This window comes from Bos javanicus, chromosome 22 (genome assembly GCF_032452875.1).
Source record: "Bos javanicus breed banteng chromosome 22, ARS-OSU_banteng_1.0, whole genome shotgun sequence".
Classification (NCBI taxonomy): Eukaryota; Metazoa; Chordata; class Mammalia; order Artiodactyla; family Bovidae; genus Bos; species Bos javanicus.
The window spans coordinates 42825283-42852995 of NC_083889.1; the positions used below are offsets into that span (position 1 = coordinate 42825283).

General features: G+C 50.0%; 1 protein-coding gene across 9 annotated transcripts in view; it reads left to right on the forward strand.

The window, feature by feature from the left end:
* The window catches only part of FAM107A (family with sequence similarity 107 member A), a 92219-nt gene extending 69322 nt beyond the window's left edge, over positions 1-22897 (forward strand). For 3 of the 9 annotated variants that reach the window (XM_061397450.1, XM_061397443.1, XM_061397446.1), the window contains 3 exons: positions 17507-17681; positions 19572-19728; positions 20227-22897. In XM_061397450.1, the coding sequence (XP_061253434.1) occupies positions 17512-17681; positions 19572-19728; positions 20227-20334 (435 nt within the window). In that variant the 5' untranslated portion in view covers positions 17507-17511 and the 3' untranslated portion in view covers positions 20335-22897. Of the gene's footprint in view, positions 1-271; positions 598-636; positions 661-684; positions 1280-13931; positions 14620-14677; positions 15960-17506; positions 17682-19571; positions 19729-20226 lie in introns of those variants that run through there. The other 6 variants (XM_061397445.1, XM_061397448.1, XM_061397451.1 and 3 more) reach the window with 6 other exon arrangements.
* Positions 22898-27713: the final 4816 nt, after the last annotated feature.

Below are 27713 nucleotides of genomic sequence, written 5' to 3' on the forward strand. Positions count from 1 at the left end.
GGAACTGACCCAGCCTAGTTTCCCCTCCTTTTGCACCAAGAGCCGCTTTCCCCTGGGGAGTCGTGCTGGGCAGCAGGAAGCCTGCCTCCCAACCCCCACCAGGTCAGGGAGGTACCAGAAGGCATTCTGGCTGACCCTCCCATCAGAAACAAGGGAAATGCCTGTGCCTGGGCCACCCTGCTCAGAACAAAGCTTGGCATGTCCTTGCCCCTCAACGATCTGACCAAATCGATACTTATTTGTGCCTGCCTCCCCGGCAGTGGGGCTCGGACACAGTGTTCTGCATGGAGGAAGTGGCCGAGCACCAAGTGTAATACCCGTTACTATAGTAACAGTTCCTTTCTAATGATACCAGAATAAACAGGAACGCAGAGCCGCCCCACTCGCTGGCTCTCTTCATCCCCAGGGCTTGATGAACCGCCCTGTGGAGGCGGCCCCTCCTGGCTCACCCGGGACTCTGGTGGAGCGAGGATCAGCAGCGCTGCGCTCCGAAGTTCTCTTCCCAAGGACACGGGCTCAGCTGAGGAGTAAGACCGTCTCTCTTCTGTCCCCCCTGCTGCTGAGCTGGGGTGTGGTGCCAAGAAGGGGTGTGGCGGGGTAAGGAGGGCAGCCTCCCAGTGCCAGGGAGGCTGGCAGTGGGGCAGAGCTCTTTGAGCCCAGGTACCGCACTCTGCGAAATGACTCGGGTGCCTCCGGGGACCTGGGTTTGGGAAAGGGCTCGGAAAGGCCGGGCAGGGAGCACCCAGATGCAGCCTCCCCCGCGCCCTGCTCTGGCTGATCTCTTTCTTCTGAATGCTCAGATGCGTCTGAGTTCATGCGTGGTGTGACCTCGTAGCAGCTGTAGTTCTCTTGAGAACCGATAGGTCAGAGGCCAGCAGACGGCCCCAGGCAGACAGCTCAGCTCAGGCTCCGGAGCCTTCACTTGCTGGCCATGTGATCTGGGAAAGACCCCTCAGCCTCGGTGTCTTCACTGGCACAAAGGGGTCTCAAGGGCACCACGTCCTCATTCTGTCCTAAGGATTTCATGAGGTGCGGCCGCGATGCTGAGTGCAGCTCATGGCACAGGGTGAGGGCACGGCTGTGTGCTGCCCGCCTGGATTTGGCTTCAGCACTTTGCAGTGTGAGGCAAAGCTGGTACTGGGCCAGAAATCGGGGGGTTATGGGGTCAGGTGCGTCACTTTTCTGAACTGCTGCTAAACCCAGCGGTTTCCCAGCTGTGGGGCAGCCCCCATACCTGCGTCTCTGGCCAGCTTGGACCCTGAGTGGCTCTTCACTGGCGGTAAGTCCTGCCAGGATCCCCCCGCCAGAGGCACTGGTCAAGTGGGGTGCCTGGCATCATGCCACTGGGGGGCCGACACTGCGCCTTAATCAACTGCGCGGGGCTCTCCACCACCCCCCGCCCCCAACCGCTAAGGACCTTCCACGTCCAGCCCTGGACTCTGCTGTGGAACTGATTTGAAACCCTGTGTACCCACCAGCCCATCTCACAAACGAGGAGGTCACGGGAGACGCAAGCAGAATGTTGAGGAAGTTTGTCTTGAGTCAGTTTGGTTGGGGGAGGCTGTGATCGAGCCGCTCTGGCGGGGGCTGCCAGGCATCAGTGGCGGGGGGCTGGAAGTGTGGAGGAGGCCCCCAGATATGCCACGCTGTGGCTGCAGGCCAGGGAAATACAAATGGGTACTCTGCCCACTGGGAGGAAAGAGGTACGAAGGTTCGGAAATGTGATGGCCACGCTCGTCACTTTTACTGAATGCCTCTTTCTCCTTGGTCAGTAGTTATTTTCAAAGCTTCCCTTCTCCTCTGCGCCTCCATCCCATGAAACGCTGAACCGACTAGATCACTGGCTGTGTTATAAACGCGGCAGCTTGAACAGTAATGAGGAACAGGGGCAGGGGGAGGGAGGGCGGAGTGAAGACTCGGACAGAACCCTGGGAGGCACGGCCACTGGCTGGACTCTCCTGGCAGCCCAGCGCGGGGCAGACAGGCCGGTGGATTCTGGCTTAAGCCCAGAGCAGTGAGGGCCCGGCCCGGGCTCCCCAATGAGAGGGCGCAGAGTTCCCCGGTTAGCAGCACCGGTTTCTCATTATCAAAGGGCTCCCACTGCCTCTTTACTGGGGTTTCTCGAGTGTCCGGAGAGGAAAGGGATGTAAAACTGCTTGGTTGACTGAGGCGATGCCTTGCACCTGGAAGACACTGCTGCGGTAGAAAGCACTGGCTTTGGGGCCCAAAGCTTCTGACTTTGCCGTTTATTTTGTGTATCTTTGGACAAGTAGCTTGGCCTCTCGGAGATTCAGTTTTCACATTTAGAAAATGGGAATAATAAAACAGTACCACTGGCTGCCTCCTGGGGGCGACTGTGAGATCCAGATGCAGGCGAACGAGCCCTCATCAGATGTCAGGTGTTCAACACGGGTCCCCCTTAGCGGCGGTGGTAAAGAACCTGCCTGTCCATGCAGGAGACATGAGCGATGCGGGTTCGATCCCTGGCTCAGGAAGATGCCCTGGAGGAGGGCATGGCAATCCACTCCAGTATTCTTGCCTGGAGAATCCCATGGACAGAGGAGCCCGGCGGGCTACAGTTGCAGAGAGTCTGTCGTTGGCTGCCTCTGCCCCACCCCCACCACTTCAGCCTATCCAGTCTTCACAGCATCTTGATTGTAGAGAGGAGAAGGATCCAGAAATTAAGTACCCATCCAAGGTCACAAAGCTGCCAAGCACATTGACTGTAATCAGACCCACTCCCAAGAGCCAGTCCAGGTAGTCAGCTGAAATCACTCAGGCCAAAGCAAAAACAGCTTGTTTAAAACTCTGTGTTACAAAGTTGTCTGACTATTAGACTCACTTAGGACGCTTTTTTACTTTTTATGTCATATTGAACTATACTTACCTTGATTTAGTTTCAGGTGTGCAACAAAGTGATTTAGTTATACATACACACACACACACGTGCATTTTTAAAAATTCTTTTCCCAATTAGGTTATTACAGGATATTGAACAAAGTTCACTGCTATACGCTAGGTCCTTATTATCTGTTTTGAATGTAGCAGGGTGTATATGCTTATTTCAGTTTATCCCTACTCCCCACCTTTACCGGCTGGCAACCATGTTTCTAAGCCTGAATCTGTTTCTGTCAAGAAAGTTCATTTCTATCATTTTTTTTTAAGATTCTGCATGTAAACAATATCATATGGTATCTTTCTCTGACTGACTTCACTCAGTATGATAATCTCCAGGTTGATCCATGTTGCTGGAAATGGCATTGTTTCATTTTTATGGCTGAGTAGTACTCCCTTGTATTTATGTACTACATCTTCTTTATCCACTCCTCTGTTAAACGGACATTTAGGTTCCTTCCATATCTTGGCTACTGTAAACAGTGCTGCTATGAACATTTGGGTGCATACATCTTTCTGAATTACAGTTTCCTTCCGTTTTCCAGGAGTGGGATTGCTCTTTTTCGTTTTAAAACTTTTCAGTTTTTTGCAGAACTTCCATACTGTTTTCCAATTTACATTCTATAAATTGGTACATACTGTAAATTGGTACTATACCAATTTACATTCCCACCAACAATGTAGGAGGGTTCCTTCTTCTCCATACCCTCTCCAGCATTTATCATTTGCGACTTTTCATGATGGCCGTTCTGACCAGTGTGAGGTGGGTGTCTCATTATAGTCTTGACTTGTATTTCTCTAATAATCAGTGATGTTGAGTATCTCTTCATGTGCCTCTTAGCCATCTGGCTGTCTTTGGAGAAATGTCTATTTAGGTCTTCTGCCCATTTTTTGATTGGCTTGCTTGCTTTTTTGATATTGAGCTGCACGCGCTGTTTGTGTATTTTGGAAATCAATTCCTTTTCAGTTCCTTTGCAAATATTTTTTCCCATTCTGTGGGTTGTCTTTTTGTTTTCTTTATGGTTTGCTTTACTGTGCAAAAGGTTTTAAGTTTAATTAGGTCCCATTTGTTTTTATTGTCATTGCTCTAAAGACGGGTCGAAAAAGATACTGCTGTGATTTACGTCAAACAGCGTCCTGCCTCTGTTTTCCTCTAAGAAAACATGGTGTTGTCTTACCTTTCGGTCTTTAATCAATTTCGAGTTTATTTTTGTCCATGGTGTTAAAGAATGTTCTAATTTCATTCTTTTACACATAGCTGTCCAGTTTTTCCAGCACTATTTATGAAGAGACCTGATTTCATTGCGTATCCTTGCCTCCTCTGTCGTGTTAGTTCACCGTATCTGTGTGGATTTATTTCTGGCCTTTCTAGCCTGTTCTTTGGATGTGTATCTGTTTTGGTACCAGTACTGTACTACACTGATTGTAGCCTTGTAGTCTAGTCTGATCAGGGAGTCTGATTTCCTCCTCCATTTTTCTTTCTCAGGATTTCTTAGGGTATTTGGGGTATTTTGTGTTTTGATATAAATTTTAGAACTTTTTGTTCTAGTTCTGTGAAGAATGCTATTAATAATATAATAGGAATTGCATTCAATCTGTAGATTGCTTTGGGTGGGAATGTTTTTCTGGTCTTTCATTGTTAATGTACAGATGCAATGGATTTCTGTGTATTGATTTTGTATCCTGCAACTTTACCACATTCCTTGATGACCACTGGTGTTTCCTGGTCCCCTATAGTGTCCTGTCATCTGCAAACAGTGAGAATTTTACTTCTTTTCCAATTTGGATTCCTTTTAGTTCTTTTTCTTCTCTGATTGCCATGGCTAGAACTTCCAAAACCATGTTCAGTAAAAGTGGCGAAAGTGGACAGCCTTGCCCCACTCCTTACCTTAGAGGAACCGCTGTCAGCTTGTCACTGTGGAGTACGTTAGCAGGAGGTTTGTTTCATGTGTTATTTACCACGTTGCGGTAGATTCCATCTACATTCACTTTCTAACTGTGATATATCACCCTGACTGTTTTGTGGATATTAAAAAATCCTTGCAACCCTAGGATAAATCCCACTTGATCGTGCTATGTGATCCTTTTTAATGTATTGGTGGCATCGGTTTGCTACTATTTCGTTGAGGATTTTTGTGTCTGTGTTCATCAGTGATATTGACCTGTGATTTTCTCCTGTTGTGATATCTCTGTCTGCTTTTGCTATTAACATCAGGGTGATGGTGGCCTCACAGAATGGGAGTGTTCGTTGCGCTGCAGTGTTCTGGGGAATTTCAGAAGCACAGGCATGAACTCTTCTCTAAATGTTTGACGGAATGCCTGTGACGCCGTCTGGCCCTTCACTTCTGTGTGTTCGGAGCTGTTCGATCACAGTTTCAGTTTTGGTACGTGTGCCTGGTCTGTTCGTATTGTCTACTTCCTCTGGTTCAGCTGGAAGACTGTACTTTTCTAAGAGGTTGCCCGTTTCTTCCAGGTCCTCCATTCTGTTGGCACACACTTGCCTGTAGTGGTCTCCTGTGATCTTTTTCTTACTTCTGTGGAGTCCATTGTAACTTGTTTTTCATTTCTAATGCTACTGATTGGAGCCTTCTCCTTTTTGTTTCTAGATGATTCTGGCTGAAGATTTATAAATTTTGTTCATCTTCTCAAAGAACCATTTTTTAAAAATTATTTTTATTATAGTTGCTTTACAGTGTTGTGTTTCCACTGCCCAGCAAAGTGAATCAGCTACATGTATCCATATATCCCTTCATTTTTAGATTTCCTTCTCACTTTAGGTCAACACAGAACACTGAGTTCCCTGAGCTATACAGCAGGTTCTCCTTCTTTGCCTGTTTTAAATACAGTATGAAGAGTGGAAGATGTCAAACCCAGTCTCCCCGTTCATCCCACCACACCTCTTCCCTCCTTGGTGTCCATTTCCTAGTTCTCTACTTCTGTGTCTCTATTTGTTTTTCAAATAAGATTGTCTATACCATTTTTCTATATTCCACATACATATGCGTTTATAGACAATATTTGTTTTTCTTCTTTCTTACTTCACTCTATGACAGTCTCTAAGTCCAACCAACCTCTATAAATGACCCCATTTCATTCTATTTTATGACTGATATTCTATTGTTTATGTACCACATTTTCCCCCCCGCACTGGAGTATAAGTGCTGTACAATGTTGTGTTAGTTTCTGCTGTACAAAAAAGTGAATCAGGGACTTCCCTGGTGGTCCAGTGGTTAAGAGTCTGCCTTCAAATGCAAGGGTTCAAGCCTTGGCCAGGAAACTAGGATCCCACGTGCCACAGAGTAAGGAAGCACATGAGCTGCAATGAACCACAGCGAAGACCCAACAGATAATACAAAAAGTGAAGCAGCTACATGTATACATGTATCCCCTCCGTCCTGAGCCTCCCTCCCAGGCCCCCACCCACCTCCAGGGGTCATCACGGAACACCGAGCTGAGCTCCTGTTCCATATGGCAGCCCTTCACTGGCTCTTTTATACATAGTGGTGTATGTGTCGAAGCTGCTCTCTCAATCGTTCAGCCCCCTCCTTCCCCATGTCCGAAAGTCCATTCTCTCTGTCTGCATCTCTCTTCCTGCCCTACAAGTAGGCTCATCAGTACCACTGTCTAGATTCCATATGTATGCATTAATATAAAGACTGTTTTCTTTCTGAATTCCTTCACTCTGTATGACAGACTCTAGGTTCATCTGCATCACTACTACTGACTCAGTTTTGTTCCTTTTTATGGGTAATACTTCACTGTATCTAGCACCACATCTTCCTTATCCAGTCATCTGTCAGTGGGTGTTTAGACTGTTTCCATGTCCTGGCTACGGTAAACAGCGCTGCACTGCACCCTGGGGTACACGTATCTTTTTGAATTATGGTTTTCTCTGGTTATATGGCCAGTAGTGGGATTGCTGGGTCATGACGCAGTTCTATTCTTTTTTTTTAATGAACCTTCATAAAAACATAGTTTTTTTAAGAACCTGTTTGTTTTGTTAATGAACCTTTATACTGCTCTCCATAGTGGCCGTATCAGTCTTACATTCCCACCAACAGTGCAAGAGGGTTCCGTTCTCTCCACACCTTATCCAGCGTTTGTTTGTAGATTTTTTAACAATGGCCATTCTGACACACTTGTAGGTACTACCTCATTGTAGCTTTGATGTGCATTTCTCTAATGATTAGTGATGTTGAGCATCTTTTCACGTGTTTGTTGACCATCTGAATATCTTCTTTGCAGAATGTCTATTTAGGTCTCCCACCCATTTTTTGATTGGGTTGTTTTTCTGATGTTGAGCTATGTGAGCTGTTTGTATATTTTGGAGACTAATCCTTTGTCAGTTGCTTTGGTTGCAAATATTTTCTCCCATTCTGAGGGGTGTCTTTTCATCTTATTTGTGGTTTCTTTTGCTCTGCAAAAAGCTTTTAAGCTTAATTATGCCCCACTTGTTTGTTTTTGTTTTTATTACTGTAGGAGGGGGGTCAAAAAAGATCTTGGTGCAGTTTCTTTGAGTGTTCTGCCTGTGTTTTCCCCTTAAGAGTTTTACAGTGTCTGGCCTTACCTTCAGGTCTGTAATCCTCTTTGAGTTTGTGAGTGGTGTTAGGGAGGGTTCTAGGTTCGTTCTTTTACATGGAGCTGCCCAGTTTTCACAGCAGCACTTACTGAAGAGACTGTCTTTTCTCCATCGTATACTCTGTGCCTCCTGTGTCACGTATGAGGTGCCCATGGGCCCCTGGGTTCATCTCTGGGCATTCCATCCTGTCCCACCGATCTGTATTTGTTTTTTGTACCAGTATTGTACTGTCTTGACCCCTGTGGCCTTGTAGTAAACTCTGAAGTCAGGGAGCCTGATCCCTCCAGTTCTGTTTTTCTTTCTCAAGATTGCTTAGGCTGCTTGGGTGTTCTGAATTTCCATACAAAATTTTTTTTTAAAGTGTTGTGAAAAATGCCATTGATAATTTGATCAGATTGCAATGAATCTGAAGACTGCTTTGGGTAGTAGTCATTTTCACAATACCGACTCTTCCAGTCCAAGAACACAGCAGATCTCCCCATCTGTTTGCGTCATCATTTATTTCTTTCATCCGTATCTTACAAAGTTATCTTCGTGCAGGTCTTTGCCTCCTTAGGTAGGTTTATTCCTAGGTATTCTATTTGTTACAGTGGTAAACTGGGATTGTTTCCTTAATATCTCTTTCTGATCTTTCATTGTTAGTTACAGGAATGCAAGAGATTTGTTTATTAATTTTGTATCCTGTGACTTTGTACAAATCATTGATTAGGTCTAGTATTTTCCTGGTGGCATCTTTAGGATTTTCTATATATAGTATCGTGTCATCTGTAAATAGTGACAGTTTTACTACTCTTTTTCCAATGTGGATTCCTTTTGTTTCTTCTCTGATTGCTGTGGCTAGGACTTATCGAATAATGGTGGACATACTTGTCTTATTCCTCATCTTAGAGGAAATGCTTTCAGTTTTTCACCTTTGAGAATGATGTTAGCTGTGGGTTTGTCATATATGATCTTTATTTTGTTGAGATAGGCTCTCTCTATGCCACTTTCTAGAGAGTTTTTAATCATAAATGGCTGTTGAATTTTGTCAAAAGCTTTTTCTGTATCTAATGAGATGATCAGTCCTGAAGTACTGGAGCTTCAGGACTAATGCTGAAGCTCCAATACTCTGGCCACCTAACATTAAGAGCTGACTCACTGGAAAAGACCCCGATGCTGGGAGAGACTGAAGGCAGGAGGAGAAGGGGAAGACAGAGGATGAGATGGTTGGATGGCATCACCGACTCGATGGATGTAAGTTTGAGCAAGCTCTGGGAGATGGTGAAGGAGAGGGAAGCCTGGCGTGTTGCAGTTCATGAGGTTGCAGAGAGTCAGACATGACTTAGCATGTCTGAACAACGAGATGATCATATAATCTTTATTCTTCAATTTGCTAATACAGTGTATCACACTGGTTGACTTGCACATATTGAAAACTTCTTGCACCTCCGGGATAAATCCCACTTGGCTATGATGTATGATACTTTTAATATGTTGTTGGAAATGATTGCTAGTATTCAGGATTTTTGCACACGTGTTTATCAGTGATATTGTAAATTTGTGTGTGATGTCTTTGTCTGGTTTTGGTATCAGGGTGATGGTGGTGGACTCACAGAATGAGTTTGGGAGTGTTCCTCCCTCTGCAGCTTTTTGGAACAGTGTGAGAACGAGAGGTGTTACCCCTGCTCTAAATGTTCGATAGATTTCTCCTGTGAAGCCATCTGGTCCTGGACTTTTGTCTGTGGGAAGCTTTCTCATCACAGTTTCAGTACTTGCGACTGGTCTGTTCATATTTTCTATTACTTCCTGTCAAAGAACCAGCTTTTAGTTTCACTGATCATTGGTATTGTTTTCTTTGACTCTGTCATTTATTTCTGCTCTGATCTTTATTTCTTACCTTCAACTAACTCTGGGTTTGCTTTACTGTTCTTTCTCTAGTTGCTTTGGGTATAAAGCTAGGTTTTTGAGATTTTTCTTGAGGTAAGATGGCGTTGCTCTAGAGGTCTTTCTTAGAACTGCTTTTGCTGCATCCCACAGGTTTTGGATGTTTTCACTGTCATTTGTCTGTGGACATTTTTGTATTTCCTCTTTGATTTCTTCAAGATACATTGCTTAGTAACATACTTTTTAGCCTCAGTGTATTTGTATTTTTTAACATTTTCCTGTAATTGATTTGTAATACAGTAATTAGATTTGTAATATCAGAATGATTTCTAATACTATAGCATTGTGGTTGGAAAACATGCTTGATGTGATTTCAGTCCCAAGAGGTGATCTATCCTGGAGAATGTTCCATGTGCCCTTGAGAAGAAAGTGTATTGTTTTTGGATGGAATGTTCTATAAGTAACAATTAGGTCTGTCTGATCTAATGTGTCATTTAAAGCCTGCGTGTCCTTAATAACTTTGTCCGTCTGATCTGTTTGTGTAAGTAGGGTGTGTCACTGTCAGTTCCCCCTTCTATGGCTGTTAGCATTTGCCTTATATACTGAGGTGTTCTTATGTTAGTAGTGAGTGTGTCCGACTCTCGCGACCCCATAGACTGTAGCCTCCCAGGCTCCTCTGTCCATGGGATTCTCCAGGCAAGAATACTGGAGTGGGTTGCCATTTCCTTCTCCAAGGGATCTTCCCAACCCAGGAATCGAACCTGGGTCTCCTGCATTGCAGGCAGATTGTTTACTGACTGAGCTATGTATATTTCAACTGTTATATCTTTTTCTTGAATTGATCTCCTGATCATTATGCATATTCTTTCTTGTGTAACAATCTTCATTTTAAAGTCTATTTTGTCTGATATAAATACTGCTATTCCAACTTTCTGTTGATTTCCATTTGCACGAAAACCCTTTTTCCATCCCTTTCCTTTCAGTCTGTATGTGCCTCTCTCACAGATAGCATATGTACAGGTCTTGTTTTTGTATCCATTCAGCCAGTCTGTGTCTTTGGTTGAGGCACTGAACATATAAATATATATGTTCCTAATGCCATTTTCTTAATTGTTTTGAGTTTGTAGGTTTTTTTCTTCTCTTTATTGTTCTCATCTCTTGTGGTTTAGTGACCATATTTAGTGCTGTGTGTGGGTTGCTTTTTTTCTTGTGTGTGTGTACCTATTGTTTTTTTTTGCTTCATTTCCCATGAGCTTTTGATAAAGCAGTCTACACGCACACGCACACACACACACACACACCCCCCCCCCCCAATACCTTTCCTGGTGGCTCAGACAGTAAAGAATCCACCTGTGATGCAGAGACCTGGGTTCGATCCCTGGGTCAGGAAGATCCCCTGGAGAAGAGAATGGCAACCCACTCCACTGTTCTTGCCTAGAGAATTCCACTGACAGAGGAGCCTGGAGGGCTGCAGTTGCAGAGCTGGACATGACGGAGTGACACTCACACTATACATACACATACACACGAAGACACACACACAGACAAGACTGTTTTAAGCTCCTGGTCTCTTAATTTCAAAAGCAGATCTCATTTCCTACAGTTACTGGTTTGCTATCATATTTCCTCTTCGCAGGACTGTGGTTCTTCTTGCTTCTGCTGTGTATCCCCTGCTGAGGGAGATTGGTCCAGAGGCTTGTGCTTCTGTCCCTTGATAGGGGGTTTGGGGATGGTGTGGTGACCAGAAACTGCCCTCTGGTTGTCACTGCCCTGTCAGGGGTGGGGTCTGCTCCCCAGTTGTGGGAGTGGAGCCCCCTAGACGGGACTGGAGCACCATCACGGGGAGAGAAGCCACTGAGTGTCCCTCCTCGGGAGCTGTTCACCTGTGAGTGAGCTCTGCTGTGCGAACTTAGCAAGCACTCTGTTGCTGGCACTGCTTTTGGCCCCACCATGACTGTGCGAATGCCAGCAATCGGCCCTGGTGCCCCTCAGGTCCTATGCACCAGGCCCCGGGAGCGGGTCCCCTGACTGAGGTCGCGTCCCGGGACTGCAGTGGCCGTGCACCCGGGCCCGCTGCAGGACCCAGGGAGGCGGTGCAGCCTCCGGCCTGGCCCGACCCCCATGAGTGTGTGTCCACAGAGACCAAAGCTGCAAAAGCCAGACCTGTTCCAGCTGCAGGAGTACAATTCCTTGAGGGGTTTCACAGGCGCTCAATTTAGGAAACCAGCGACAGAGGTGGCTCCGGAAGCTCGGCTGTGGTTTCAGTACCCCCCTGCAGCTGTTCCTCCCACTGGACTCTGCTCCAGAGCACACGAGCCCACCAGGCAGGAAGGAGCTGGGGCCCAGGGGATCAAGGCGAGCGGGCCCCCCAGGAGGCGGACAGCTCTCAAACTCCACGTCCCAGCCCCCGTGGGCACCTGTGTCACACTGCGACCACCTGCGTGGCGCTCACCCTGTCCTGACGGCCACAGCCTGGTTGCTGGGCTCTTCTCCAAGCTGGCCTTCTGTCCCAGCCCATCTCCCCACCTTCTGCTGCTTCTCCTCTTCCTCCTCCGACCTCCTGTCTTATCAGGGGATCTTTCTTGTCCTCTTAGGTGTCTGAGGTCCTCTGCTAGCTGCCTCCCAGATCAGTTAAATCAGAATCCAGGGGGAGGATTCCGGCACTGATATTTATTAAAGTCCCTCGGATGATACAGCCAGGATTAATATCAACTGATTTAACCAGTACAGTCCCCTGACCTCCCTCAGTCTGGAAATACTTTAAAATGTACAAGCCAGTACTCCAGACAAGGTAATTGCCTCTGTATTGGAGCATATATATGAAGGCTTTACAAGATTCAAAATAGTTTTTTAATATCAGGTCCGTGGGAATATTGACAGTTTCTCATGAGACTTCATTACAGCACAGAAAACAAAATATAGCCATGCTACCAAACAGTTTGTTTCTGGCAACTCACTTTCTCCTCTTTCCCTGATTTTTCTGTATTTTTTTTTTTCACTGTCAAATCATTTTCCAGTATAATGAAATCTTAGCCTAATAGGGCTGTTGCCTACTCTTTACCTTTCATGGTCAGAGTAGTGCAGAAATATTAGCCCAAGTGAACACAGTACTTCACTGGAAATCAATGGCACCTAGGAAGAATGTGCACCTACTTTATTAAGACTCTGTTCTCCCTCGTGGCTGTGGTATGTGGATTGTTAACATTCTAACACAAATGACCAGTACAGTTTTTAAGAAGACTGCGAAAGCTCAATCGGAGACAAGTGGGATACTTTATTACTGTATAATTGCTTTACAGTGTTGTGTGTGTTTCTGCTGTACAACAATGAATCACCATATGTATAATACATCGCCTTCCTTGTGAGCCTCCCTCCCACCCCGCCATCGCACCATCTGGGTCATCACAGAGCAGCAAGCGGAGCTCCCTGTGCTATGCAGTAGCTTCCTGCTAGCCGTTTAACGCATGGTAGTATATGTCAGTCAGTCGATGCTGTCAACTGGAGAAGTAGGGTCTTTTAATAGTGATTACTAATAACACCTAATGAGGTGGCCCCACTCAGAGAGAGGCCCCAGCAGCCGGCACTTACTGAGTCCTCAACTCAGTGCCAGGCACTTACGAGCCAAGCACCACCTCCTTTATTTTGCAACAACCTCATGAAGAAGGGTGCTGATCAACAGCAGCTGTCACACCTACTCAGCACTGCTGTTCTCTAGGAAGCAGTCACACACAGTAAGTAATGAGTGGGCATGGCTGTGTTCCGGAGGGGTTGGGTTTCAGCCAAAGGCTGGAGTTTTGGACTCCTGCTGCAGACACTTGCCCAAGGTTAGGAAGGGGCTGAGCCAACGTTCAGTCCAGGTTCTAATGGCTCCAACGTCATTCCCTCTCACTTTGACAACCAGTGAAGGATATGCATTAGCCACTCAACTTTCTCAATAGGTTCTCTTTGCTGCTCGCTGGCTCCTCAGAGAATTCACCTCTTTTCAGAGATTACCTTATGCTCATCTCACCTCACATTACTGCCCCCATCACAGCCACCTCCCTGCTCAGGACACCCCAGCAACCTGAGAGACCAGGCCAGAGCAGCCCTGGAAATGAACCCCCCCAGGAAAGCTGGATTTCCCTGGCCTACCTCCTGTGCTTTGTTGAGCAGCCTCTTTTATTCCAGCACTTATGTGAGGCTCTTCTACATGGAGACCTCTTTTTTTTTTTAATTGTAACTGGAGGATAATTGCTTTACAATGTTGTAGTTTCTGCCATACATCAACAAGAATCACCCAGCGGTATGCATATGTCCCCTCCCTCTTGAATCTCCCACCCACCCCTCTGGGTTGTCACAGGGCACCGATTTACCTTCTGTGTCACACAGCAGATTCCCACGGGCTATCTATTTTACATATGGTAATGTATATGTTTCAGTGTTACTCTTTAAATTTGTCCCTCCCTCTCCTTCCCCCACTGTGTCTGAGGCCTCTTTTAGTTAAACTAAAGGCAGGATGGATGATCTGCAGCTCTCTAAATCCTGGGACAGGGAGACACAGACACCACCCACGGATCTCACACGTGTTTACTGGTCTCAGCAAATCATCATCTGCCACACCTCACCACTGATATGTTTTAAAAGCCTAGAGCTCGTCATTGATTGGACCTGGGGTGCAGGGCTGGCTACATAATTTGCAGGAGGTGGCCCTAATGCTAAAGAACCTGCCTGCCAGTGCAGGAGAGATCAGAGACTGAGTTCTAGCCCCGCGTTGGGAATATCCCCTAGAGGAGGGAATGGCACCCCTCCAGTATTCCGGTCTGGAGAATCCCATGGACAGAGGAGCCTGGCAGGCTACGGTCCATGCGGTCGCCAAGAGTCAGACACGACTGAAGCGACTTAGCTGGCAGTGCAAGCTGAGAACGCAGGACCCGCGAGTAAGCGCATCCTATGTGGGCCGCGCTGGGGTGGGGGACTGGCCCCGGGCAGCCCACTCATTGGCTCGCTGCTGACCTATGGGGTGAAAGGTCCTCAGCCCGGCCAATCGGATGTTTTCCCTCTGGAATTTAACAGGAAAGACAGAGGCTGCCCATTGGAAGGAAAAAAAAGCAAAGTCATATAAAAGACTTCCCAAACCTGCTGACAGGTTCTCCCCACACAGCGGCAAGAATGACCTTCTCAAACCCGATCTTTCCGCCACTTGAAACCACCCGTCCACCCTCACTCCAAACACGGCCCCGCTCCGTCGCCACTCCGGACACACTGTGCCTTTTTGTTTCCTGAACAGACCGAGCTTGTTCAAGGTACATGAGTCACACAGGCTGTTTCCTCTGCCCCGCCAGCCTCCCTCTTTCTTCTCAGCTCTTAAAGGTCAGCTGCCGAGAGGCCCTCCCGCTGCACCTGGCTGAAGGAGGTCCTCCGGTGAGCCCCCTGCGTTTGCTCCTCTCCACGTGCAATCGTTTATTTTTGCCTCCCTCGCAGAATCTCAGCTCTGGGGGAGGCGGAGCCTTGCTTGCGTAGTTCATCTCTACCACCCTACCTGGTAAATTACAGGAACTCCAACATACTGTGGGATAAATGAGTGATTGTGTGATTGTGTACTTTCCCAACGGTCGTTCCTGTTACGCAGGAACCTCTTGGTTTTATTTGTTTGCTTTGAATCTGGGCACACTATTGAATTTCCTCATTAGTTTCAAATGCTTTTCTGTTAATTCATTTGGGAATTCTGGGTATAAATAATGACATCTTACAAAGAAGATATTAACTCTGCCCTCTCCCAAAGTTATATAATTTGTTTTTATTTCCTGTCTCATTGCTTTGGTGCCATAGTTAGTTGATTTCAAGACAGTGTGACTGATGAAAATTATAAAGCTCTGGGCGCATACAGGAACTAACAGCAGGACAACTAGCTGAGGAGTGGAAGCACTTATTTTAAGCATGTTGTGATAATAGCCTGTGTTGAAGACAGAGGAAGGAAAGAGAGTGGCTGGCAATTACTCAGATAAAGGATTGGTGAGACTTGATAATGGGAAAAGGCAGAAGAAATGGGGAAAATTCTCCAAACTCCAATCTGAGTCAAGATACTCTCAATGCGTTGGCTCCCAGACAACGTAATCTCAGACTAAGAGAATATCCACCCACATTTTTTAGAGGAGGAAGGAGTTGATACAGCCAACTGTTTGTCTAGTGCCCATTTTTAACTACCACGGTCATTTTTTAAGGCCCCCCAAATTAAGGATACACCTGAAAATCAATAGCCTTATGAAAAAGGAAGTGAGAAAATTAGAATTCTCATTGTAGACATGGTTTTGAGAATGGGAATTGAAGAAAATTGGCAACCATGGCTCTAGGCTCTGACACGGTCTGTCTACATCCAAAATATAACACTTTTCCCAGCATCTTACAAAGGGGGTCTCACTTAGTCATCCTAACAGCACCCCATAGTAGAGCTTTGATGCCCACATTCCCTAACACATCACCTTGCACTTCACAGCCCATCAAACCCTCTCCTCCTGTTTTCTCCACCCCACCCCCCGAACCTGTTACCCACCTCTAGGTTCTTGCACGGACCTCCATCCCAGTCTAGTTTACTTGGAGAACTGCTGTTCATCATGCAGAGAATGGCATCATCCTCTTCCCAGAGGTAGGGAAGAAGTAAAGGCCTGTCCACAGGCAACACGGTGGTTGGTGTCATGAAAGTCACATAATATATATTTTAACCATACTTACCTGTACAGTTCAGACGCACTAAATACATCCACACTGCTGTGCAACAGGCACCATCATCCATCACCTGAATTTTTCACCTTTGTAATCTGAAAACTCTGTCCCCAGCCCCTGGAATCAACCAATGTACTTTCTGACTCTATGAATTTGACTATTCTAGCTATCGCACAGGTAGAATCAAACAGTATATGTCTGCACCTAATGTATATTGGAATGCATTCTTAAGGTTAATTTGATATTTTTCCTATAAGCAGACTGTACTTCTCTTCCCCCTGTGCTATATACACAGTAGTACAGTAGTGTAAATATGTCTGGGGGGTGAATTGGGAGAGTGGGGTAGGTGCATACACACCGCTGTGGCTGGTGTTTAAAGAGGGGAACCAGAGCCTCGTGTGCGCAGTGCGGACACGCCCCCTTAGCTCCAACGTGGAGCCCACAGGCCTTAAGGCACTGGTTCCCTGAGACCAACCTCCCTGAGCCTCAGCTTCCTCATCTGTACAACCTCAAAGGTTTCATGATCAATTACCAAGCCAGACACTGCCACGCCTAGTGTGTTGTAGAGGCTCTGCCTCAGAAAAACAGGACCCATGAAGAGGTCAGAACCAGGGCCTAAAGTTTCACTCAAAATACTGTATGCAGCTCATAGCCAGCCTGGGTCACTCTCTAGAGGAATTTTAACTCTCTCTCACACACACATGCATGCGCACACACCCCCACACACTCTCTTCTCTTACCTTCACCCTCATAGTTGCTTAGTTGAGGGCATTTCAAGGATATGGAGCCCACCTGGAGAGAAGTGAGCCCTTCTGCCAGATTTCAGACGCACTGACATTTCAAGCTACTGTGGTGGAACTGAGGCCATGAAGAAGGCAGACATCTGCATTAAAGATGACAACCAAAAAAAAAAAAAAAAGATGACAAGCATCCCTTTGTAATTAGACATGGCAGTCCTGGGATTTCACACCCTTCTCTTTGATCTGGAGAAACTGAAAAGCTGGACACGTCTGTGAGGAAACTACAGACAGGAAGATATGGGGTGATGTTTTCTTTACATCACTGCACTTACCAAATTACCTTTAACAAGTACAGATGGCTCTTTTTATATATCTTTTCTGTCTCTGATACAAGCTCCCTGAGAAACAGAAACTCAAACAGAATTCCTCTTGCAGGAGGGAAAAAAATTTTTTTTCCTCAAAGGTCAAAAACATTTGCATGTGTCAACCCATTACTTTGTGATCCAGTAGCACTTTTCAGCCATGATCCCCAATCCTTACACCCTGGGCACAGGCTATTTCATTCTCACAAATGAGGAAACCTAGGCTCGGAAAGTCAAGTAGCTTCCCAGGGCTGCTAAGATCCCATCAAACACCAAAAGCCTTGCCCTTCAGCTGTGCCGCGAGAATGGCTGAGGCTGTGTGTGTTCATCTGACCAGCTCACCCGTCCCTGCTGTGTTGTTTCCACAGCCTCCATGTACTCGGAGATCCAGAGGGAGCGGGCCGACATCGGAGGCCTGATGGCCCGGCCAGAACACAGAGAATGGAACCCAGAGCTCATCAAGCCCAAGAAGCTGCTGAACCCCGTGAAGGCCTCCCGGAACCACCAGGAGATGCACCGCGAGCTGCTCATGAACCACAGGAGGTGGGAGAGGAGCCCCCCGCGCTGTGAAAGGCCGGCCTGGTAGCCACCCTGGGGCTCTGAGAGACGGGGCAGGTCTGAGGGTGCCCCGTGTGGTCAGCAGCAGACACCATGGAGGTCCAGAAGCCTTGTAATCCTGCCTAGTCAGCCACAGGTGCCTGCCCTCCACGTGCGTCTGCCCTCCACGTGCGTCTGCTACGTGGATGCACTGTGCCCAGACCTGGGGGTACACAGAGGAATGGGACCCAGTTCCTGCCCTCACAGAGCAGACAGATGTTTGACCAGATGGTGGGACAGGTGCTTTGAGGGAGGCACGAATGGCCTGCAACCCCAGAGGAGCCACCAGCCTGGGCTCCAAGGACGAAGTGATGCCTCAGACTAGGGCTCGAAGGGTGGGTGGGAGTCAGCCAGTGTCGGAGGTCGGCACTGGCCACGAGCAGCAGATGGATGAGAATGTGAGAGTGCAGAGGAACTTGGAGGAGCTCAGAGAGACTGAAGAATGTGGGCCTGTGAAGGGTCCCAATGCTGGGTGTCACCGTGGTAGAGGAGGTACGAGTGGAACAGGCAGGCCAGGAGCATGCAGTGGGCAAGGCTGGCTGGAGGTGTTGGGCCTGGGACTACTGGGTTACTGAGGGACTGTGGTGAAGGGCAGGCTTCCCAGCTGGCACAGTGGTAAAGAACCTGCCTGCCAATGCAGGAGACACAAGAGACCCAGGTTTGATCCCTGGGTCAGGAAGATCCCCTGCAGGAAGAAATGACAACCCACTCCAGTATTCTTATCTGGAAAAATCCCACGGACGGAGAAGCCTGGCGGGCTACAGTCCGTGGGGTTGCAAAAAGAGTCACACATGACTGAGGCAACTGAGCATGCATGGGCGAGGGGAGAGGGAGGTTGAGCATCCCTCCCTAGGGTCTCTGCTCAGCAGCCCCAGGACGCAGGTTGCAAAGCCTCCGCTGCTCTCTCTAGTGGTCGCTTTTGGTATTGACGCCGGCTGTGATTGTCCTTATTTTCAACTAACATACCGTCCAGCAGATCTCATTTTTTATCCATGTTGTCCTCCTGCCCCTTGGTTACACTAGTCTCTCTGTATCCGCCGGGACTGGTTAGGACCCCCTCCCAACAGAACCCCAAAACTCAAGGCCCTTGTATAAAGTGGCATTGCACAAGCCCGCCCCCGGTATCCACGAATTCAATCTGTGGAAACAGAGGGTTGACTGTGTATTGTAAGTACTTCGTCAAGATCCCTTTTAGAGTCGTCCCTTTTAAAATCACCACAGTTTAAAAAACAGAAGCCTAAAGACAAATCAGGGCAAATGTTTGCAATATAAATGACAAAAATATGTACGTTATCTCTTACAAACCCATAAAGAAGAAATGAACAGAAGATAGGTACAGTTAATTCACAGAACAAATGAAAGCAGCTGGCACCCATCTCCAAGCTGCTCCACCAGACCCTTCTTGCCTACCAGAGTCTGCAATGCAAGAAGACTGGACAGTAAGGAGAAATAGAGGCTCTGAAATACTGTTGACAAAAGTTATACATTGGATAACCTTTTCTAAGGAGCAGATGGGAACATGTAACCAAAATCTTTGCAGAGAGCCTGACCTAGCAATTCTAGAAACTTACCCTGAGAAAATAATCACTAATATCCTACAGCCTGGTCTCTGCACTCAGACAGGCTGGGGTAGAGATCCTCCTTCAGTCTGTTCACACCTGTGACGTGGACTGGAGTCTCACTCAAGTCCAGGGCCCCCCCCTCCCTGTACGCTGGGACAGTAATGCTTTCCCATCCTGGGCTACCAGACGGCACGAGGTACTGGCTGCTGTCAGTGCAGGCTGCAGCCCCAGGTGCGGGGCGGTGGGAGTCTCCTAACGCCTCCCTCCTCCCCAGGGGCCTGGGCGTGGACAGCAAGCCCGAGCTGCAGCGTGTCCTGGAGCACCGCCGGCGGAACCAGCTCATCAAGAAGAAGAAGGAGGAGCTGGAGGCCAAGCGGCTGCAGTGCCCCTTTGAGCAGGAGCTGCTGAGACGGCAGCAGAGGCTGAACCAGGTGGGTAGGGCCCCCAGACCCAGCCCCTGCTTCCTCCAAGACTACCCGCTGGCCCAGGGAGGCGCTCGGCCAGCAGTCACAGCTGATGAGGCGGAGCCAGACGAGGACTGGACCCAGAGTCCACCCTGGCCTGCGTCCTCACTCGGCCACTCCCTTCGCTGTGTGACTTTGGACCAGTGGTTTCCCCTCTCTGAATGGGTTTTCTCATTGGCCCAATCTATTGCACGCTGATTCCGATTATCTTCTCACAGCTGCCCTGTGAGCCCAGTGGAGTTACCATTTGAGAAATGAGGAACCTAGGGCTCAGCTGAGGTCTGCAATTTGAAGCAGGCTTCCTGGGGAGAACAGTCCCGTGCTCTGTCCCCTCAGCTTCCAAGCTGGTGGCAGAACTGATCCTGGTTGTTTCCCCAGAGAGGACCCTGGGTCCAAACCCAGTGGCTTTTGAGTGGGAATCTCCCTAGCCCATCCACCTCACATCTCTGCTTCTCTCTCCTTCAGCTGGAGAAACCACCAGAAAAGGAAGAGGACCATGCCCCTGAATTCATTAAAGTCAGGGAAAACCTGCGGAGAATCACCACTTTGACCAGTGGAGAGAGGGCGCTGTAGAGCTGGCTCCGGAGCTCCAGCGCCCCGGCAGCCCACCCTGGCCCCTATGCCCTCCAGCCCTACTGTACCTGGCAGCCCTGACCCCCAGACTCGGCTCTGCGGTGTTCATGCTTGCTCCTGGAAAAACGCATCTCCCCAGAGGGCAGCCCCCCACCTGACCCCCAGAAGATGGGGGATCCTGAATGCAGGCTTTTCCTTCTAGCGCTCATCGCTCCTGCTCCCAGAAGCAGCCGCTGCTGAGGGAACTTTCCCCAGGCTCCCTCCTTGAGGGGCTGCTGAGCCCTGCCAAGATGCTTCAGGCAGAGCTGAGAAGGGACAGGTGCCCCTCTGGCTGGACGAGCCGTCCATTCTGCCCAGGCCCCATGGGGCCCTGCTTCTCTGGACAGCCCAGGTCTCAGAGAGCTGCCCTACTGTGGTCTCTGCAGCCAGGTGTGGGGCAGCTAAGCAGAGCATCTTGGGGGCACCTACCCTGAAAGCCTGAGGGGAGAATGGCCTGTCCTCAGGATGGGCAGGGCGGCCCAAGGCCCTCCAAGGTCGACTCACACTAACAAAGACAGCTGCGGATGGTCTGCCAGCCTCTCCCCACCGCTTCACCTTCATTCCCTCCACGCTTTTCTCCCCCGTCCAGACCCTGTAAGCACAGCAGCCCAGGGCTGCAGCTGCTCCGCTTCTGGAAGTTAGAACAGCGCTGCTTGAACTTTACTGTGCCTGTGCATTACCAGGGCCCTCTGCTGGAAGACGGCTTCTGATCCTGCAGGTTGGGGTGAGAGCTGAGAATCTTGTTTCTAACAAGCTCCTGGACCGCCGCGCTGAGGCTCACACTGTCCCTGGCAAGGCTGGAGCATCCAGGGGTGGCGAATAAAAGCACTCCCAGCTCCCGGGACCCCGATCCTGGAGATTCCCATCCGCCTCCACAGCCCCAAGGCGCTCTTTATTTTCCTCCACCCCAGGGGCCCCGGGCCGGGGAACACCCCTAGCTAGGAAACGGTGTTGGTTATGTGACCAGAGATGCATGCAATTCTAGCCAAAAAATTCACAAAACTTTTTTAAAAGAACCTGTCCCCAAAGCCTACAAAAAGCAAATATATAGTGATTTTCAACAGGCTTTGGAAAACATAAGAAACTAGTCTGAGGCCCCAGCCCCACCCTGACACACTGGCCCTGCTGAGTGGGCTTGAGGCCCACGCCCGACTCGATCTGTCGCCGGTGCCAACTCTGTGGGCTCACTCACCCATTCCTTCTGAGAACTCGCCTCCCAGCACCGACCAAGTGTTTGCACTTTCGCTCCTGTCCCATATTTAAAGACCTGGAGACCCATCAGGCCTTTTCCTTTTCCCCTGAAGAATAAAACCCCTGCTCCCATAGCTCAGGCGGTAAAGAATCCACCTGCAATGTGGGAGACCTGGGTTCAATTCCTGGGTCGGGAAGCTCCCCTGGAGAAGGAAATGGCAACCCACTCCAGTGTTCTTGCCTGGAGAATCCCATGGTCACAGGAGCCTGGTGGGCTACAGTTAATGGGATCGCAAGAGTCGGACATGACTTAGTGCTATCTTTCTTTCTTTCTCTGGCTTTGTAAACCCATCATTCAAGGTAACAGGGCACTAGTAAAAAAGCATTTCCTTTTACCCCCACCCCGCCCACCAAGACTGCTGGACAGAGCTGCCGCTGGGGTGCAGTCTGGTACCTGGACCGAAGATGGGAGGGAAGGGACACCGCCCTGGTGTTACTCCTACCTGGGTGGCTGGAGGGTGACCAGAGACATCGTCCTTCTCCTGTGTGAGCTGAGGGGCGTGAATGTAGACATGCTGCGTGTGGGGAGGGAGGGAGGCGCTAAAAGGCTCTTGAATGTGACCATTTTGGTGAGAAGGAGGGAATGCTGTTTTTACATGTCTGTCCGGCAAGAGTCATGCTAAAAATGCACAACCCCTGAGTAAAGACCACCACTTCCCCAAAGAAGTCGCCCCATGTCGTTCAGATGTGTGAGGAGAACGAGACTGAGCCTCTAGGATGGAGCAGCCCCCAAGGGAATGCTTGGGGGTTCACTGTGGGCCCCAAGGTGCTCCACGGGTGCAGCAGGGCACGGAGACAAAGCCCCGGAAGTATCAGAACAGACCGCGAGTACCACGGCGCCCCGGAGCCTGACAGACACCCTTGTTCCCGCCCAGCGCTCCGTCCCCACTCCTCTCTGGCCATCTCCCACGGCAGGGGCTGAGTCGGGGCTGCAGACTCAGCGTCTCCCTGGTGCAGCCTCCGCTGCAGCCTGGGGCGACCACGTGACCAGGTATGGCCCACAACATTTACAACAAAGTCTACAGGGGCTCCTGGAAAGCTTGTTTTTCTGACAAAAGAGACAGAGTGGGTAACACGCCCTTGCCCCTCCCTTCTCCCCCGCTTCGTCGAGGCTGAGGTGCCTGGAGCCACAGCAGCCATGTTGCTACCATGAGAAAATGGCCAAGAGAATCTCCAAGACAGGGGCCTGACTGTCCTGTGACCAAGCCAATGCCAGCAGCCACCCTCCTCCAGGATTCTTGTAAATACAAATAAATGCCCCTTGTTTAAGCTACTGTTGGTCGGTCTCTATTCTGTGGAAAAACATCCCTAACAGAAGCCCAGCTCTGCGGCCCAGAGTTGCCTGGAGACTGTCCTGAAACTCAGATTCCCCTCTGTCATCAGAAACCGACTGGATCAGGACCCCCAGCGACAGTGGCAGGGACCTGTTTCTGCACCTCTGCCAGGCAGCCTGCACGGCACGGGTCTGCGAACAGGTGTCTGGGCATCACCGACTCACGCATCCTAAGTATGTGTCGAGAGGCTGCTCTGTGGCAGGCAACGCGCCACGTGGGGGGGACGCCACCTGCTCGGGCCCCCGCCCCCCACTGCCTGTAACAGAGCAGCTGAAATGCTAAAAATCCTGTTAAAATCTAAGGCAGATCGCGCCGCTCGTCTGGCTCCCAGTCGAGTCCTTCCTGTGACCTAGAAGGCCCTGTGCGTCCTGCTCGCTCTCTCCCCTCTGCCCCACTTCCCACTGCCCTTCCTTTCCTCACCCAGCTCCAGCCAGGCGCCCCAGCCCTGCAGGCCCTGCCTTTTCACCTGCTCTTCCCCGGCCAGGGCCAGGACCGGCCTTCCCTCCCAGAGCCACACAGCACACTCCCTGGCGTTCAGGTCTTGTCATGCTCTTGCTAAACCAGGTCCCCTTGGTCACCCTTTCAGAATCTCAACATCTCTGACACTCTTCCTGTCCCTTCTTTCCCTCCTCGCCACTCATCCCCATCTACCATGTATTTCACTTCCCCTGTGCGTCTCTCCCAACGATAATGCTGGCTCCACGAGGGCACAGATTTGTGTCTGTCTGCTTTACAGCTGAATCTCAAATGGCCATCCTCCTTCCCTGCCAGCAGGTGGCCTCCCTGGTGCCACTCTGGCAGCTGGGCCGCAGGCCTCCCGCTCACGGCTCAGAGAATAGGTACTGTCCACTGAGGGCACAGGGCACACACGGGTGCTCAATACATGTCTGCTGAATGAAAGAGCGAGAACCCCTTCCCCCTCCCCACTTCTTTTGCCACAACACCTCCAGCCTCCTCCCAGGCGCAGGGTGCAGCAACCGCCCGCACCCACCTCTGCCATGCTGACCCTCGCCGAGCTGTCAGTGTGGTCCAGAAGCTCCCCTCTGGCCTCCTGGGCTTCTGTCGGCATGCCTGGGTCCTACCAGCACTTGTACCTTCCAGATGCACGTTGGAGCTGCGTGGCTCCCACCACCCCACTTTCTGGGCTCCCCCAGAGTTAGGTCATCCCTGAAGGCCAAGGTCAGGCATCACCCTGTCCTAGAGATCCTGGAGAAGGAGAGGCCTGAAGCTGTGGCTGAGACGGCAAACCGTGCCCTAAACGGGGAGCCAAGAGCAGCGAGCCCTGTTGGCACTGAGGCCACACTCACACCCACCAGACCACAAGTCCCGGTCTGGTGCTGAGACACACTCTTCGATGGCAGACCGGCTGTGACGCTGGTGGTAAAGAATCTGCCTGCAATGCAAGAGACACAAGAGACAAGGACTCGATCCCTGGGTCGGGAAGATCTGGAGGAGGAAATGGCAACTCCAGTATTCTTACCTGGAAAATCCTATGGACAGAGGAGCCCGGCAGCTAGAGTTGCAAAGAGCTGATACAACTTAGCACGCGCGTGTGCCCACACACACACCCACACACAGCACTAAACACAAAACCTGGGGGACTTACCTGGTGCTTCAGTGGCTAAGACTCCACACTCCCAATGCAGAGTGCCCAGGTTCAATCCCTTGTAAGGGAACTCCACAATTAAGACCCAAAGCAACCAAAGAAATATTAAAAAAAAAAAACAAAAAACAACCTTGGGAGAGAGACGGGAGAGCTCAGGAGGTGAAGGGACGCTTCCCGCCTGGTTTACAGGCCAAGCTCACCACACTTGACATTATACAGATTCCAGGCCTCAGGAGAGCAGGGACCCATCTGACTGCTCCCCCTCAGCAGTCCCAACCAGGGCTCTGCACACAGTACGTGTTCACAAAAGCTGTGACTAGCTGTCATTTATGATTATCCATAAATGTGACACGTTATCCACACTGTGACTGCATTTAAGGACAGCCAGCGAGGTCACCACCCATAACAATTTGGTGTCATCCTCCCTGTGGTGCAGATGAAGAAACCAAGGCTCAGGTAAGTTGAAAGACCTGATTGCTGTTGTTGTTCAGTTGTGCCTGTCTCTCTGTGGCCCCATGGACTGTAGCACACCAGGCTTCCCTGTCCTTCACCATTTCCCGGAGCTTGCTCAAATTCACGTTCATTGAGTTGGACCTGATAGAAGTCACAAAACAATCCCTGGTGGGGCAGATGAGATTCACAGCCATCTCTCTGAGAAGTCTACAGCTTTCCCAACTACAGCCAGGCTGTGCTCCTAGAAAGGGCTCACAGGGGGCCCCTTTGCCATCCGTCTCGACACAGGATTCAGGAACCAAGCTCACCTTCCATTTGCCCCTCTGACCTACAGGCGCAGGCCAGCGTACAGCGACCTGAGTCCTGCAGTGAGGATGGTCCCACCCCCAGTACACACCCTTGCTCCACAGCCAGCCAGTCTCAGGGACTGACCAGCAGGCTAACATCTACCATCATGGCGGGATTCCCGTCCCCTTGCAGAACCAGACCTGTGACTGAGCAGTGGCCTAAGCCGTTTGATGTTCTCATCAACCAACCCCAAACCCCCTGCGCCCAGCAGGGCCTTGTTGTACAGTGCTCCCTTTTGCTGCGCCTCTTGAGAACAGAACTCTTTCATCCTTGTGGTTGCTGCCCTCACCTCGGCCCGCGCTGATGACTGGCTGGCACTCCCCCAGAGAGGACGAGGGGCTGGGCTGTTTTCCAGTGCTGGACCCCTCAGTAACTCTGCCCATCCATTTCCCAGAAAGCACTTGGGGAGAGGCCCTGGCAACCCCTGGCTGCTGGGCAATGGTTAAGCTAGCTGGCTTCCCCTTCCAAGGGAGGACTTCCCCCAGGCCCGGGGCACCCAGCTCTCCCATGTGTGTGCCTGAACTAAACTGCTCACTTCCCCCTGCAAGGTCAGTACCAGGCTTGCCCTGTAAAGAGGGTTGGTTCTGGGCCCACCTCTGGACTCAAGCTCTGCCAATCACTACTTGTCACAAGTCTGGGCAACTCAATGGAACCAGATTTTCCACAGCTGTGACACAGGCAATGATACCTGTACTCACTGAAATTTAGTGTCTGTGCCAGGGACTGGGCTAAATACTCTGTGAATCTCCTCATTTAATCCCCCAGGACTGTCGTTCCCTCCATTTTACAGGAGAATCCAAGGTTTAGAGGCAAAGCTAGCGCACAAAAGCACACCACCAGCAGGGAGCGAGCCATGAATTCTCTACCCCGCCCTCCCCAGCCCTGCTGCCAGCACGTCTTTCTGGCATTAACAGCATCTGCGGATAGAGGCTGCAGGACAACGTTCTGCAAAGCACCCACATTCCAGCCTTCCCATCTGTTGCCAGAAACATCCCGCAAGCCTACCGAGGCCAAATGGCCTTCCTCCTTCCTTCTCTTCCAGCAGGTGGCCCAGCCAAAACCAATCTGAGAAGGAAGAGCAGGCCGGGGACCAGAATCCCAGCCCCATCCCACTCACAGCTTTGAGATCAGATCGTCCAAACAGGGCACAGGAATCCACATGCCTGCTCCTGGCCCAGGAAGCTCAGGGAAGGAGCAAGAAAGAGGAAAACAGGCATTAAGCACCTACTATACGCCTGGCAGCTCTTAGAACACAAGAGAATAGACCCAGGGTACTGTGCCCAGGGCCTGGCACATTTCAAGGGGTGGAAGTTCCTTCTGCCCCCATTTCTGTCGTCCCTTCTTGGGAAACCGTGACGGGGGCACAGCATGGCTGTTAAGAGTCCAGGCCACAGACAGACTTTGGACTTGGGGGTGGCGCAGGGGACCTGGTTCTGCCATTCGTCAGACGGGTGGTGACCCGGCCACCTCACTTACCATCTCCGAGTTTCTCATCAGTTAAGTGAGGGCTCCAGTAGTGCCAGTCTCACAGGCTGCTAAGAGGAATGGATTAACAAAGTGTTCATCAGGTGCAGGCATGTGGCCGGCACTCAAGGAAGGTTAATTATCGTCCTCCTCGTCCTCAACAGTCGCTCCTCTGTCACATCTGTCACTGACCAGACCCCTCCAAGTTCCACTTCCCTGGTTCATTCCTCTTAGTCCTTAGCTAGTCTGGCACCTACCCCTCCCTCATGGTTGGCCACCACCCCAAGACCCTCCACCCTTCTCCCAGTCCCCTCTTTCGGGGGAGTTATCATCCACACCTTCTCACACCTCAATGTAAATAAGGGACATTCTAAAAGAAACACCTCACCAGTACTCTCCAAAGTCTCAAGGTCATAAAAGACAAAGATAAAGACCGAGGAACTGTACCGACTGGAGGAGACAGGACAAACAAATGCAGTGTGGGATCCTGGGATGGATCCTGAACCAGGAAAAAGGTATGAGCGGAAACCTGGCAAAATTTAGTGTGCAGGAAGAATGAAGTCAGCAGGATTTCAAACCTTGCACGTTCCCGAGAAAGCACTGACCCCTGACGGCTCCTGGGAGATCACCTCTAAGCTCTCAGGACACCCTGCCTGAAAAGAGAACCTCTGTTCACCTGGGCTGGGCCGCGCCAGGCAGTCTCCACTAACAGTGTGATTTCTGTGTGGCCGTGGGCTATGCTGGGCCACTGTTTCTGGACGGGCTGGAGACTGAGGAACTGAGATGAGCCACACCAACCTCCCACGGCTCTGGGACGTGTGCACTGCGGCCCTGGGCACCAAGGCTGCGCTGAGCTCGCCTGGGCGTAGGTTCTGTGTGCCTGC